The 16,188-nt window shown below is 36.9% G+C and overlaps 1 protein-coding gene across 1 annotated transcript; it reads right to left on the bottom strand.

The window, feature by feature from the left end:
• Positions 1–12,707: 12,707 nt before the first annotated feature.
• On the bottom strand, positions 12,708–13,313 carry RB195_013057 (uncharacterized protein; the record flags this gene model as incomplete). The annotated part of the gene is made up of 1 exon (XM_064202705.1): positions 12,708–13,313. The coding sequence occupies one exon, from the start codon at positions 13,311–13,313 to the stop codon at positions 12,708–12,710; it is 606 nt and encodes a 201-aa protein (XP_064058586.1).
• Between the last annotated feature and the right edge of the window lie 2,875 nt (positions 13,314–16,188).

Below are 16,188 nucleotides of genomic sequence, written 5' to 3'. Positions count from 1 at the left end.
TTTTCATCATATTTGATGAAAATAAAAAATTTTAGCATCGAAGTGGAAATAAAATCACGCTGCAAATGACATTTTTCAAAGGCAGAAAAGTGTTTTTTTTTCCTTTCAAATAGATTTGCTGCAGCAGCAGAGAACTGCAGAAAATCCATAGCCTAGTGCTGCATTCCGGAATTTTGTGGTTTTCCTGCACTTTTCATCTTAAAATTAAATCAGGAATAGTCATTAAAATGGCAATTAGATTACGTCACAATCCACACAATTCCGGTATTTACTCAACGTTTAACGAGTTTCTAAAGATAGATGATCTGGATGGGAGATGCTTGAGGGAAAATAGGGAATTTTCGTTTTGAAAAAAAAATCTCTTTTCGTGGATCATGCTGTCAAAAGAATTCAATAAATGGGATCTTGCAAACCCTTATTAGAATATTTAATAAAACTGTTTTTCATTTAATGAATATATGATTGAAATAAAATAAAAATATATTCAAATTAAATTTGTAAAATAAAAATACACAATAGTGAATATATATGAAAATGAATATTTATTCAAAAAAAAAACACACACACACAAAAGTAGTCCATGTAACTATTTTAGCATTTAATAAACATAACACACGTGTTTATTTCCTTTCCTTCTAAAGTATCATGAAAAAGCTTTTTTATGGGATCAGTGCGATCAATAAGCATGTTACTGCCACGTACAGACTGATATACTGTTCTAGACCGTTAAAATAACAAATATTTGCAGTTTCCAGGCGATAAGAGGTCAATGTTTGCAAAATTGTTCGATTGTTTAGAACAAGTTTCTTTTCTCTCTCTTAATTTACTAACACGTTCGACTATAGACGGTATATTCCTGTTAAAATGGGCTCCATATTGCTTCGTGGCGAATAGAAAAAGTTTTTTTTTTTAAATTTATTCGTTTGTTTATCTATTTTTTTTTTGCAAATGAAAAACATCAATGCTGCTTCAAAAAAGAAGAAAACCATATTCTATTCGAGTTAAAATAAAACCAAAGAAAAAAATTCCGCGGTCAAATTTTCTTTTGAAAATGGCGCTGATGAACACAAACAATTATTATTATTTATTATTATTGTTATTATTGCTATTTTATTCAATCAGTCAATTATTACTTTATTTAGTATGGATCTTTCTTTGAGTTAATGGAAAAACAACATTTTGGAGCGAAAGAAAACTTCTATTTCATGTCGATTCAAATTTCGTCCCATAGAACTGATAATTAAAAATCCATGATCATTTTCCACTTAACGCACTAATCATCTCTCTCGGAAGCATTTAGGGGATTCTAACGAAAACAACATCCTCAAAATCCGAACGAATCCGTTGATCAGTTTACAATCCACTCAACTTTTCCGCGATTACCCTCACGATTACCCGATACAGTCAGCTGACTACCGATCATCCGCACACTATGTAGATAAACTCTGCCCTCCGAACGATGCAAATATGTTTGCTCAAGTCGTACCCTCAAAACATTCGTACATAGTACATATTTACAAAAGCGCTTATCGCTTAGAAGCATGTCAAAAATTGCTGAACTTCGATGCTGATGCCGGTCCCGTAGGGAATGCAGTTAGTGAGTGTCGCATATATCGCATAATTCGTCGCTGTCACATTAACGTGTCAGTCAGGGTTCGCCGCGATCACAGCGACTGACGGTCACCGCAAGATGCAACCGCATTCCTTGCTCTCATTTTTGTCCAGACAGATTCGTCCATTAGAGCGACAGGTGTTTTTTTCCTCTCTCTCTGTCTCGGATAGGGACAGTTTCGAATTGCGAAGCCTAACACAAGAATAAGCTGCTAAAAGTGGCAAAAAATACGCCTTAACTGATCCACAATCGAGCAGGCGCACGATTTCCTGCGGATGCGTAGCGGTCGACCAGGTAAACATAAGAAAAGAACAAAAGAATCACGTAGAGAAAATAAATATTCATTTTAAACGGGCCTGATGAATGAATGGAAAATCACTTTAATCGGTCATTGTACTATGAGCATTATGCATTCGGGTGTTTATACTGTAATGCCTTAACGAATCGCGCTTTGTGGGCGCTAGATCAGAGGTTGACAGATCAATAAATGTTGGAAGAAGAGGCAAAAATCCTATCTATCATATAGAGCTCACTAAAAATGAACAGATCATCCTACCATGTTGAAATTCATGGAAAGTTCAATCATTAAAGTATTAATTCCACCTTGAGTAGAAAGCATAGGAGAAACACTCGATAATGTACTTAAAGGCATCACCCCACGAATTTGGGGTGGTACGGGTGAGTTATGCTTATACGGGGTCGTAGATTATGGGAAGGAGGATGATTCCGTCCATTTCTTCCTAATTGCCGTAAAAACAGCCACAGCCCGGAAGATGCGACGGGGCTGGCGCGCTCCAATCGAACTCACTGTAGAAAATAGAACGCTATTTTCGAGCCGGAACGCTCGAAGCCGTACCTTCCGGGCCGTTTTTTTAAGGCAATTAGGAAGAAATGGATGGAATCACCTTTCTCTCCATAATCTACGAACCCATATAGGCACAACCCACCTGAAATCCGCACCACCCCAGATTCGTGTTGTGGTGCCTTTAATTCAGGCGCGCTACTCGCTAATGAAGTCTAAACAGCACAGGATAATATTTTTTACTCCATTCTATTACTGCTATGGTATTCTGCTGTTTCCGTTCATTTTCTTATTCAAAGTATCACCCATAACAGTATCTATTGAGAGATACATGAAAAGAAAAAAAAAAAACTTGAACGTTTCTCCGAAGACTAGAACCGATTCGCCAATAACGCTAACGAACAACTTTTTCCCAGTAGGTCTATCTTTTCATTGTTTTTCTGTCCGGATTTGCACGTTTCCCGTGTCTTGTATCTCTAAATTTAGTCGCGCGATGGAATTGCAAGAAGAAATGAAATGCGACTGACCTTCACAAACGCACATAAAACAACATGTCAGGCCATTAGATCTGATAATATTCACGTGAAAATTGTCTTCGAGAACTCTTTTCGACTGGAAAAAAGTGCAAAAATTGTAAAATCAAATCATAATTGGAGGGTGTTCCCCATCGCATAAAAACATTAGGATTCTCTTCAGAGAACGCGTACTTTTAGTTGTTGCAGTCTGTTCCCGGAGATTGAACACACAGCAACAAGGAACGCACACCTGATTGAACGTTCCACTTTTGTTGATGAAGTCACGCCCTATCTAAACAAACCTATCAAAAAGAAAAAGTGGACAGAAATTGGAAACTGAACTTGGGCAATATATCCACAGGGAGAAACCAGAAAGAAATTTTGAGTAAAAACTTCTCTCTGGCCTCCTTTTTCTAAAAAATCTCTTCTCTTTTTTCTAAAAAAAAAATCTGCCATGAGATTGAGAGTGTTTGGATCTCTCCAAGAAAAAAATAGGGTCGGGGGTATAGATCATGAATGGGTACGATCACGGTCAATCCGTCCATATTCTCCTGAGAACGACGTGATAAACGCCCTTGTCGCACCAAATCCTCCTGCGAGACACCTGACAACGTGCCAGGTGTGCCTGCTCTCGCAGCGAGTGGACGATGAACAGAATGCTGACGCTGCCTCTCCCAGTGAGCAGGAGAAACAGCCTCAGCATTCTATTTATTGTCAACTCGCTCGCAATTGCGGCGTATATGACTGCCTTCGCATGCATGGCACGTTGTTAGGCGTCTCGTAGAGGGATTAGGTGCGACAAAGCTGAGTCCCATGCTATTTTTCTGAATAATTAGGCAGAGTGGTAGAGTACATTTCTAACGCTATCTTTTCATGGGGAAATTCAAACTCTCAATTTCTTGGTATGCTGCCTTTAAAGTTACTCTTCCCTCCATTCAATGATAATGTGTTCAAACTGTCAGTGATGTTCTGTTCAAAAAAGGGCTTGAAGAAATTTCACCACTGTAGACAAAAAATTGTTCAACATGGAGTAAAACCCGAATATCAAGATTCTGATCCAGGACATCGTCACAAGGATATTCGCAGGAACGCTGACTTTGACAGACCTAGCAAAGAGTGTTTTCATAACAGCTACATTCCAGTCTTAGGCTGTTATGAAAAATGGCTGTCTTTCTCCGGTGCCTCAAAATGAGGTGAGTGACTGGCAAATTCCAGTCACTCACCTCAGTCTCAGGTACCCGGGAATGAAGTCCTCATGGACACTCGAATTTCGTCGCGGGACCTGATCATGAAGTTAACAAGAGGTTCTCTAGCATAGCGCGATCATGTTTCGAGAAAGCGATTCGTGTCGCACGTTCTAAGCAGAACCGCTGTGGGTCCTACCTGGACAGCTAAAAGCTCTTTCCCGTTCTCCGTCTCCAAGTACAGTACTCTAAGTACATGGACCTGTACAGATAGGTTGTGACTCATATTAGATGAACCAACTTCATTTCAGTGCTGGTCTTAGGACTCGGAAGTCGGACAAAATTGTGTAGCAGAACTGGAAATTGTCTCTTGACCGACCCATCGAACCAGTTCAAGTACAAAAGTACTTTTGTAAGAAAAAAGATCTAGATACTGCACGATATTTGTTACACCGTCTTAGTTGTCTTAGGTGGTGGTGTCACATAGGTGTAAAAATGAAGGTCATAACAATAAATATTACCCATTACTAACTCATAACAAGAAATTACTTACTGTAGGTCTGGATTTTCGAGTAAAAAGATTATTTCCGTTGTAAATAATTCTGTAGACATGGGAAACTTGCAGATACCCCTCTTTCAGTTACAAACGGACACTTTTCGAACGTGTTCCTGTTCTGTTCGTTCTCTCTTCGTTTCCTGGCACTGATGTGTGATGTCAGTAAAACTCGTCCGAATGAGAGCACCACTTTGAGTTCTTACACACGTACATACCCACACAAAGTGGTAGCCGAACACAACACTAGAACGATCCTATAGAGGCATCCACATAGATTTGCAAACATTTACAAACAAGAATAACCTCGAAATGTGTGTGTGTATGTACGTGCTCTACAACGTTCAATGTCACGGTGCTTTGATATACATGAACCGGTTCCATGAGAAGCGATGGAGGTGGGGGAAAAAAACGAAGCGGTAACGGTTTGTATGTACTACGGTCGGGCAGAAACGCGTTTCGGCATATATGAACTTTTCAAATTGATGATGTGATATGTGTTCATTAAAAGTGACAGAAAAAAGTTTAAGAGAAAAAAGAATTGAAATGATTGGATGCACTGATTGAGTAAAGAACGTGCATTGGACCGATTTAAGCAGTCGAAGAACGATCATATGATGCTAATAAAATCGATCAGCGGTTGTGAAAGGTCCATAGTTCTCTGGAAGTTTAAATTTTTCAATATATGTACACTAAACTTACAAAGATGTCATGAGAAAAACATCGAGTTTTTCTCTAATTTTCCCAGAATATTTCCTAACTCTGTGTTTTCTTTATTCGTTAATATCTTATTTCAACGATCAGTATTGATTGAAATTAAAGATATCTACCTGAAATACTACAGTTTGTCTAATTTAATGACAAAACAGGAAGTCACAAACTGCTAAGAGATCAAAAACGTGCCCAGAAAGATGGTAGCAAACAAACAAACGACAGTAGAACAGAATGATTGACGTGTAGATCGAAAACATTGATATACAGCAAACGAATAAGTGAGAAGAAAAGAGAAACTCAGAAAGGGAGAATGAAAACTTTTGAACAAATGAAAAAAATTGAGATAGTCCAGAAAATTGTATTATATAGATGTAGGATTTCTTCTAGGATTTGAATACCACAACTTTTCTTCACAGTGCAATTAATAGGCGCATGTGGCAGTTATGTTTGTCTCGGCGACCGCGACGCGTCCGCAAAAACTCGTGCACTTCCTTCGACTTGCATACACACACTCACTCGCTCGCTCTTTCTGTCCCTTCTCTTTTTTTATCGCTTTCTCTGTTTCTCTCTCTGTCGTTCCCCAGTCAAAAGTGTGCTCACGGTGCTCCAGGCAAATAATAAAGCTTTCGTTGCGCTCCACATAGTACCAATGTAGGAATACTGTGCTCGCCCGTAGAGGCAATTACGCGCAGCGCGCCTCAAGCAGTCGATATCTTCGCATCTGAGGTGATCCACAAGTGGTTTCCAGACTATAAGGACCTCTTAAATCTGCGACAATGCGACGGACTAACTAAAGTTTTGAGTTATTTGTCAAAGCTACGTGCGGCGAGAACTTCCTAAAGTAATATTTGAGCAGTTAGCTGCATTTTCAATGGAAAATGCAGAAAAATGAGAAAAGGGAAGTTTTCCTCTTTGTTTTTAATGACGATATCGGAAGAAACAAAAAAAAATTACACCCTGGTCGATTGTAGGTGGGAAACTAAACGCTACTGGTTTCGTAGTCGGCTACAACCAGTTGATCGATAATTATTTTATACGTCAAAAATGTATCGATAAACGAAAAATACATAAGTTTGTGAAATTTTGAAACAGAGAAAATTAAATCTGCGTTGGAAACCTAGTGAGGTTAATTAGTAGGGTCTGCTATTTTGGCTGTTCTTTTTGAATCTCAATCCTGATGTTCTCCTACGATAACTGGTAACAGCTACAAGTTATATAACTTCGTTAAGCGTTAGGAGAAGGTAGAACAAAGGCTACGCTTCCTAAAAGAAAAAAAATTAGGAAACTTTCTCCATTCAAGAACTATTAAAATACTTAAGTACTAAACAAATACTAATAAATACTTGAATACAAACTACTAATTAACATACAATTATTTAAAATATAATTCTGAAGTTCTTTTAAGTTCTTTCAATAGTTCTTTAACGATAACTAGGAACAACTACAGGTTATGTAATTTTGTTAAGGGTTAAGAGATTGTAAAACAAAAACTGGACTTCCCAAAAGGAGAAGATTTCTGGAAAAAATATCATTGGCTCATTCAAAAACTATAAATCTTAAAATACGACCGTACTCGATCGGGTTACAGTGCAACCTTAAGGAGGAGCCATTGTTAAACGTGGGGACGTACTCCTAATACACATTAGTTACCTTAAAAGCGACTGTAGCCGTTACGAAACACCAAAACTAGTTACTTCTTAGGAATTTGTTGTAATAAACTCTCATAGCACAGGAATTTGTAGTAATGTAAAACTATCGATTCACGTTATGTGTAATTCCCGTCACGAATTGTGTTCCCCTTTCCTTTAAGGTTCAAATGTACGCATGTCATGCATTACACATGACAATTGCATTGGATTAGAGGTTAATGAGAGCGGTATGAAACCGCTTTTATGGGAATTTCAGCTATCTAATTCAATAAGGCAATATTATTCGATGTGTAAGCGCTTAATTAATCGGAAAATTCGAAACAATTCAACCATTCATCCCGAATGGTGAATTTCTAGAAGTATTCTGGCAGTGGGGACGGATGAACGGAAGGCCTACATTCGAAGGTTAAGCTCTTTAAATCCTACGTGAAGCGCTTAGTGGACGGAAGAGAAAATGAAACAAATGAGGACGTTCCCATTAAGTGACAGTGACAAAATCCTTAGGATCAAATAGATTAATCGGCAAAGAAGCTGCTGGTTCCGCCTTTAAAAACGCTAAACGAGTGAAAACGACAAAGAAAAACACAAAATGGATGGTTAGATGAAAAAAGTAGATAGGAAACAAGTGAAGCGTTCGCAAATGTCATTTTCAGCGTAGGAATCCGCTTGTGCGAGAATGACACATAGATCTCGGCAGCACATAACAGGTTTCCATACACAACAGAAAAGTTCCGGGAGCTTAAACAAAAGAGGTTCACCATCGAGAAGCCCTAAACGACGTTTGTTTACCAGCTTCACATCAAAAAAATAAGGAAGTCCTTTTAGAAAAATGTTTACGCGAATTTTCATAAGGAAAGGAAGGCATCTGAAAATTGAGGGGTGGTGGAATTCATCAAAAAAAATACTGCTAAAATTATTCCAAAAGGGTAAAGATTATTCAGGAGATAGTGGAAAAAAAGCTCAAATAATTTTTAAAAGTAGTTCTATGTAACAGTCCAATTTTAAAAATGTCAATAAAAAATTGATTGATAAAAAATTTAATGGTGAACTTAAATTTTGTCTACTCTAATTGAAAATTTAAAGCGACAGAATAAAACATTTAATGCAACGAATGGCTGGGAAGTACATATGACAATAGAAACACAGAGCCAAATAATTGAGAAAGTAGACAAAAAAGTTTTTTTTTGACATTGCCTCTTTCTTATTGTTCTTCGAGAGTTACAATCTCCAATTTTCAGAAAAGAAATAAATGATGTTTGAAATAAATAATTTCATATTGATATCCCTTAAAAGCATCAGTTCACGAATTAGGGGTGGTGCGAGTTTCAGGTGGGTTATACGGACACGTAGATTATGGAGAGAAGGGTGATTCCATCCATTTCTTCCTAATTCCCGTAAAAAACGGCCCGGAAGATACGGCTTCGAGCGTTCCGGCGCGCTATTTTCTACAAAGAGTTCGATTGGAGCGTACTTGCCTTGTGCACGCGCCGCAGGAAAAAATGCAATAAAATGCAGAAATGCAGGAAAAAATACGGCAATTAGGAAGAAATGGACGGAATCACCCTCCTCTCCATAATCTACGACCCCGTTAAGGAACTCTCCACCTGAATTCCATACCACCCCAGATTCGTGGTGTTATGCCTTTGAACGATCCGTGATGTTCGTAAACAAATGTAATACTGAAAATTTTTATGCCTCCTGCGAAAACCTGCATGGATGGCTTTGCGGCCATCGCTGTCGCCCAAATAATTTCACTATTCAGAATCCCAGTTGAATTGAATGCAGAATTTTGTAAGATTTCAATCTACATGAAATATATTTTGGAAAGTGTACAACTATCGTTGTACAGTGTACAAGTTACAACTATCGTTCAGAGTATTTTAATAAAAAAAAATAAGAATTATATGTAAGTTTTCAGTTTTTTTTTTATCAATTATTAATTCTATTTACGAAGCCCACTAACCAAACATTCGTGTTTTCTATGTTGTTATGATCGATTCCGGTTCCATCAACTGAAATGACAGATCGAATTAGGTTTTCGCTCCTTTTTTTGAAAAAAAAACATTTCAATCAAAATTTAACCTTGATGTTTGTCGTTTTTTGTTCGCCGAACTACTTTGATTGATTCGTTTGTGACCTATCGGTTGAAATTTTTGTCCTGCTCATTTACATTATCTCCCACTTGGCATAATAACTATTATGAACAATTATCTCGGTGAAAATCAGAGAAAGCGAATGAAGACGATAAAAGTTTTTTGCAGGACTTACCTCAGGCTCTTAGGTTCCGGAGCTTCTTAGGATCTACTTAATTCGATACAACCAGTAACATCTCAACAGCACAAAGTTGTAAGAAATTGTCAAACAGAAAACGCCGAATGTTCTGAATAATTCGAACAGAATGTCGGCATTTGAACAAATATTCGAAAAGATTCGATCAATCAAACATTCAGATAGTAGGTTACTCGAAAATACAAATCTATTTAAATGGAGTCGAACTCGAAAATTGGACAGCTAAAATCAGAACAAGGAATTATTAATATTAGAAATTCATATAGATTAAAGCTTATTGAGACGATCGTCAAGAAATTTAAATATCGCATTAATTATTAATACTAAAGCTAGGCCAAAAACTCTACAGTGCTACAGTACGAATTCAAAGGGATGTTCCTATATTCTCCGATTCGTCGAATAATCAAGAAAAATGTTCAGCAAATCAATTTTTGGACAGTCGTAATGGAGGTTTTCGAGAGATTGTTTTCGAGATTCAAGTCCTCAAGTAGTTATTTGTTTAATACTACTACTATAAAAAATCATAATATTTTGTAGTAGAAATTTTAAGTAATATTACGAAGATTGTAATACTTTCTTAATTGTTGAAATTTCAATAATTTGATCACTTCACACAGTGAATGTATTTTCGACAGAAGACAAAAAGACGAATGTCGAAGAATTGGCGATTTACTTTTGTGCATTGGCTCTATAATTTTATAGAATTTTTTAAGTTTTTTTCTGAATATTGTGTATTAGTGGTTAAATTAATTTGTTACTGTACTGTTGTGTTCTGTACTGTTACTTAGTCATAGTGAGAATTGTCACATTCTATGACAATTCTCACTATACCGACATAAAAAGGTGCAATGTCAGGTACTACGAAGGAAGATACCAGTTATTTCAAGTTTTTCTAAACGAAAACAACTCGTGAAGTGATGACCAACCGGATACGTTAAAGTCACAACGGGTCTTCTTTGTTATGGATGAGTATACCGATTAGTCAACAGAGCATGACTAACGTCTGAAGGTAACGTCCTTTTAGTAATAGTATAATTAGAATCGTAAAAAGAGGGACTGAATTTTTGTTATCGAAAGCAGTTGCTTATAAAAAGCGCAGGGAACTATTTATATTCTCCTGGTTTGGATGAAAAATTGAACTGATAGCGTCTTATCGGGCAGGCTTTCCGTGGGAAGAGCAAGTTGATCTCGAAGGAGCCTTATCTTATCTTATCCATGAAATAGGCATGAATATGTGGGAGTGGGAAATACTGCTGGCGAAAAGAACGTTTCCTTTTTCTCCAGAAAATTTCAAATCCTCCTACCTACTTCAATAAAAGATAACCAATTCAGTCCACACCCTCTGGAGATACATATCTGTGGTAGTAGCCGTATTCCTTAGTTCCTTAGGAAAGAACCGACTATGTGAAGTAAAATCCATAAGAACAAAGATCAAGGGTACAGGCTAAAAATTGAAAAGGACGACTTTTTTTTACATTCTCCTGGACGATCCATTTCTAGATCAACCATCTTCCGCAACGACGCTGCTCTTCAGGGAGTTTCTATGTTTTTTTTTTACATGTAGTTATCTATGTCTGTAGTCTTCTATAGTTTTCTATGTCAACTCTGCCTCAGTGAAGGCTATCCAACCCATTCTTGAAAAATTTTTATTTGTTTACGACTAGAAATAATTGAAATGAAAACTGGTATTGAATTAAATGAAAAGTGGAATTGAAATGGAACTGGGATTCTTCCTAAGCGGTACAAAACTAAAGGCTTTTCGGAGCCAATTTTGTTCATTATAAAATTCTATCCTTCTTCAGAAAAATAAATGTTTCTTCAAAGAAAAAGAGAAATTGGGGACCATTCAACAGTGAAAATATGATATGGTTTCGGTTTGTGTGATTTGGTGAGTACGGACGAAAAGAATAATGATAGAGAGAGATAGAAGCAAAAAAAAAGAGTCGTTGACGTATACGGTACCAAATCGGCAAATTTCTATGAGTTAGAACAGAAAAATGACAAATAGACACGACTTACTGTCGGAAATACGTGGATGATTAATTGCTGGACATTTTGAATGGGAGAGGTGTTATTTTTGTGACTGAAAAGCTATTTATATTTACGTGTCAAAAAAATCACAACGATGACGTCAACTGAAATAGGAGCCTAACATCCAGTTGAGATGACGTCAGTAGCTTAAAAACAGGTCAATTTGCTGCATATTTAATATATTTATGGAGTATATTTATTACATACAGAGTGTATAATTTTCTAAATTTTCAGATTTATTTACTTTATATCTTGCAGTATATTTATTACACTTTAAGTGTCACATTCTCTCTTCTTTCTTTCTTTCTTTCTTTCTTTCCCTCTTTCACTCTACTTATTTTATTATTTTAGTGTGTTTTCATTGATTTATTCAAAAATAACAAATTAAAAATTGAAGTAAAATAATCAGTATAAAAATTGTGCAGAAAACAAGGGAAAATAATCATTTTTGTTCATGTAACAGTAGTAAATCACACTCTTCAGGACATCCGATCATCTTCTCCTCTGTTTTCAAATTTTTGAGAACTTTGAACCTTCGTAATTGAATTATGTTCCCCCAAAATGAACCACATACACATGGGAAAACAACGTGGAAGTCGGAATTTTTTCAAAAAATTAGAACGCGGGAAACTCAAGTGGAAACTATATTCGGAACAATGAAGGTGTGCCATTCCTATATGGAATTATATGGAGTATTATTGGATTATGGAAATTATATGGAATTGGGATTAGTATTTATATTATGTGATGTTTGTTTATTTATCTCATGTTGAGTAATCGCCTATCAAAGGATGATAATAAATAATAACAATAAGAGTTGTAACAAAAATAACAACAACAATGGTAACAACAATAATAGTAGCAATAATAATAACAACAGTAATTATGAGAATAACAGTAATAAGCATAATTAGTAAGGATAATAATATTACTAATTATAGTATTGGCACTAATGCAAATGATAATAGTAATAATAATTATTATTAAAAGATAAAATCTCTTCAATTATTAAAAGATAAAATCTCTTCATAAATCAATTCACATAGGATGAGCCAGCGCTTTTTTTTTTCAAATTGTAATCATTGAGGTTTTAGAACGAGTGTTGGCCCATACAATGATTTCAGGCAGCCGTAGTGCAGGCAGTAAAATTTCCGCTGTGGCTGCACGATCGGTGATTCGAAACCGCATTAAGGTCAATCAAGCATTTCATCCCACAGGTGTCGATAAATTGGTACCATAATTTTCTGGGAGGATAATAATAATATTAGTGTGTTCGAAAGTATCTGCCGAAATACGGCAAAATTTCAAAACAACACAACTTATTAACAACATTTTATTACTCGACGAAATAATCTCTATCAACATTGACAACCTTCGGCCAGCATCTCACAAAATCGATCACGATCATCGTAGCGCTTCTCTTCCAGGTGATGTTGAAGCGATCGGAAGAGATGGTAGTCGCTCGGGGCCAGGTCCGGGCTGTACGGTGGGTGCAGTAAAACTTCCCATCCGAGCTCAGGAATTCTCTGGGAAGTCTTCTTCGCGATGTGAGGACGCGCGTTATCGTGCAGCAGGCGAACGTTGTCGAGCTTCGGATGCTCCTTCCGGGTCTTGTCGGCCAGTCTTCGCAGTTGAGCGCAGTAGACCTTGGCAGTAACTGTCGTGTTGTCCGGCAGCAGTTCGAAGCGGTAGATTCCATGAACTCCCCACCAGACGCTCAGCATGACCTTCTTCTCATGGATTTTACCTTTCACGAAAAGATCCGACATTTCATCGCCAGCGCACCACGCACGTTTGTGGGTGTGGTTGACGTAGAGGACCCATTTTTCATCTCCAGTGACAATGGTATCCAGCCAGTTGAATCTGCGGCTTCTGGAGAGCAGCTGAGTGCAGATGTCCAAGCGTCTTTGGCGGTTTCCGTCGCTCAATGTATGTGGGAGCAACTGACCAAGCTTTTTCACCATTCTGAGAAATCGCAGTCCATTGCTCACGGTGGGCAGCGAACAGCCAAGTCTGGCAGCAAAATACTGCACACCTTCATATGGATGTGTCTCCGCCAGATTTTTCAGTTCGTCGAACGATATTGCAGTCGGTCGACCAGAGCAAGGCTCATCTTCGAGTTTCTTGTTTCCGCCTTCAGTGGGCCTCAGAAGGGGCTTCAGTACCAAATACTTGACTTAAGTTTCGATGGGCTTCAGCAGTGGGGTGGCCAGATTCGAAAACGTAAAGGAGTACGTGTCGAATATGGCTGGAATGTTCGGCCATTATAGGATGAAATAGGCAAGGAAGAGGGAGCCAGATATGTTATGTGTATACAAGCGGTAGTGTCTTTATCTAATATATTTAAAACGAGAGCTTCCAGAACATCTCAAAAAATCTGCGCTACTAGGAAATTTTCGGCAGGCACTTTCCTAACACTCTAATAATAAAGGATAAAGGATAAAGTATCTGGCGTTAATAAGTCCGCTTAGGATGCGCCACCACGTTCACTTAAAATCAGAATCGTTTGAGGTTTACGAACGTGAAGCTGGCCTATACAATGACTTTCGGGGGCCAGCCGATGTGCCAATCCAGTGCTTTTATCCTACCAGACAAGTGTGGTAGCAATTTATCGACCCCGGAGGGATGAAAGGCTTGGTTTGCACTAGGGTGTTTTCGAACCCTCGACCGTGTGTCTACAACGGACCTCTAACCGACTGCGCCACACACTCCCTTATAATAATTATAATAATAATAGTAATAGTAATAATAATAATAATAATAATAATAATAATAATAATAATAATAATAATAATAATAATAATAATAATAATAATAATAATAATAATAATAATAAGCGCAAAAATAATGGAATAATACATAAATCCATAGTTATGTGCTGGTAAATAATCTATATAATTGCGATTTTTAGTTTACACTCTTGAAATCCTATAACTATTGGTATGTGACGCACGGTGAAAATATTAAAAAACTTGAAATAATGACGGCTTTTGGATGAACTATGACAGCTAATCATTACAAGGTTTACGATAATACCCATTTTCATCCTTGACATGGCGAGGAACAATTTTTCAATTACTTGGGATAAAAAATACATAGAAATAATAAAGTACTAGAGATAGTAGATGTATTCTCATTTTCACATGTAGCATCATATCATGATTTCATTTAAACAATAAATGAAAAAAAATTGCTAATATATTAGGTATTGTTGGTAAACTGACCTTTAAAACTTGCAGTATTGTCGCATGTTTTTTTGAGGCTAAAAATTTCACCGAAGTGATGCACCGGTGGCTTATGCAGTTATGAATGTGTTAAGAAACTAGAACAACTAGCATAAGTGCGTAGATATGTTCCCTTCTGTCTCCCCTATGTTTGAGAATCGTAGAAAGTAATAATTACAAAAATAGGATCAAATTCAAAAATTACAGTAACCCACTTTGCAACAATCGTATGACTCATTCAGAACTGTTGTGTGTGTGTGTGTGTGTGTGCGTGTTGTTTCAAAAACAGTGAGTGCATCAAAGATCAGCACTTATCGTTGCTACTCGCTTGTGTTTGCGTCGATCTCTCGTCCGTGATCACACTTCTTCTCTCGGTGATAAAAATGTCTAGCACATCGACAAAGAGCGCCCACAAACAACTGAATGGGAAAGACATGAGGAAGTCAGCGATGGTCGCTGCACGATGAGTCACAATCAAGTCGTTCTGGTCAGGTGCCATTTCGGTGGGAAAATGAATGAGGGGAAATGGATGAATAAGAGTCATTTCAAATTTCAGGGAAACGTTATTTTCTGGAAAAGTCAAAATTTCCCGAGAATAAGGGCTGGAAAAAAAAAGAAATTACCACCTACCAAATCAACACACTAATGCTTCTACGATATAACTTTTTTTCGTGATCACATTTAATTATTAAATTCAGAAGCCGAGCGCATAGGAGAGTAACGCGGAAAACTAACTTCACATGTGACAAATGAGAGTAAAAAAGAGGAATTCCTGGGAACAACATCGAAAATAACGTTGAACGTTGAAAAGCGAATATCTGAAAATACTTCTTATTCTCCTTCCTCTTACTTCTCCACTAATTTTTTTTCCAGATTTTTTTTCTTGAAATAGTTCTGAGCAAACCGATTTCCCCAGATTAGAGTAGACAGTAAACGAAGCGTTGAAGGAAGGAAACAAAGCAAAAATAAATAGTTAGAAGTCATCATGCAAAAAGTTTCGTTTGATCTGTAAAATTTCCTTTGGAAAATTTTCTCATTTCATTTTTTTTCATGGATTAAGGAAGAGATTCTGAGATTTGCGAAGGTGGATGGTGCAATTATACGCGAATTAAAGTGCAGTGAATTACGCAATTAAATAATAATATTAATAAATGATGACACTTCAAACAACAATCCAGTAATAGAACTTAACTACAACATTTTGAAAAATTGAACTAAACAATTTTATTTGCAAGAGATTCCCGTGATTGACACTTTCAAAGAGCTATACCCCGTTTAAAAAACGCCTAATAAATAAAATTACTTCTTAATCACCTTAAGGCGAATAGCATGGCAATAATTCGGCAAATTGAAAAGATAAGAAAAAAGCTATTCTTCATTTCTTTAGTCAGAAAAATTTGAGCATAATCCCTACGTATTTTCGTAATCTTTATTTTATGAAAGTTACACAAATTAATTTAATTAGTAGATTGATTAAGTTTCACCATTTTTTTTTTACAATTTTCTAACAATTCCTATTGAATTTTGATTAAAATCAATCCAGCCTTTCACCCTTCCAAGTTACTGGATTTTTCTGGGGGCATAAGGAAATTGACTTCGTACAGCGGTTAGTAAA

This window comes from Necator americanus, chromosome V (assembly GCF_031761385.1).
Source record: "Necator americanus strain Aroian chromosome V, whole genome shotgun sequence".
Classification (NCBI taxonomy): domain Eukaryota; kingdom Metazoa; phylum Nematoda; class Chromadorea; order Rhabditida; family Ancylostomatidae; genus Necator; species Necator americanus.
This window is presented reverse-complemented; position numbering and strand designations above follow the sequence as displayed.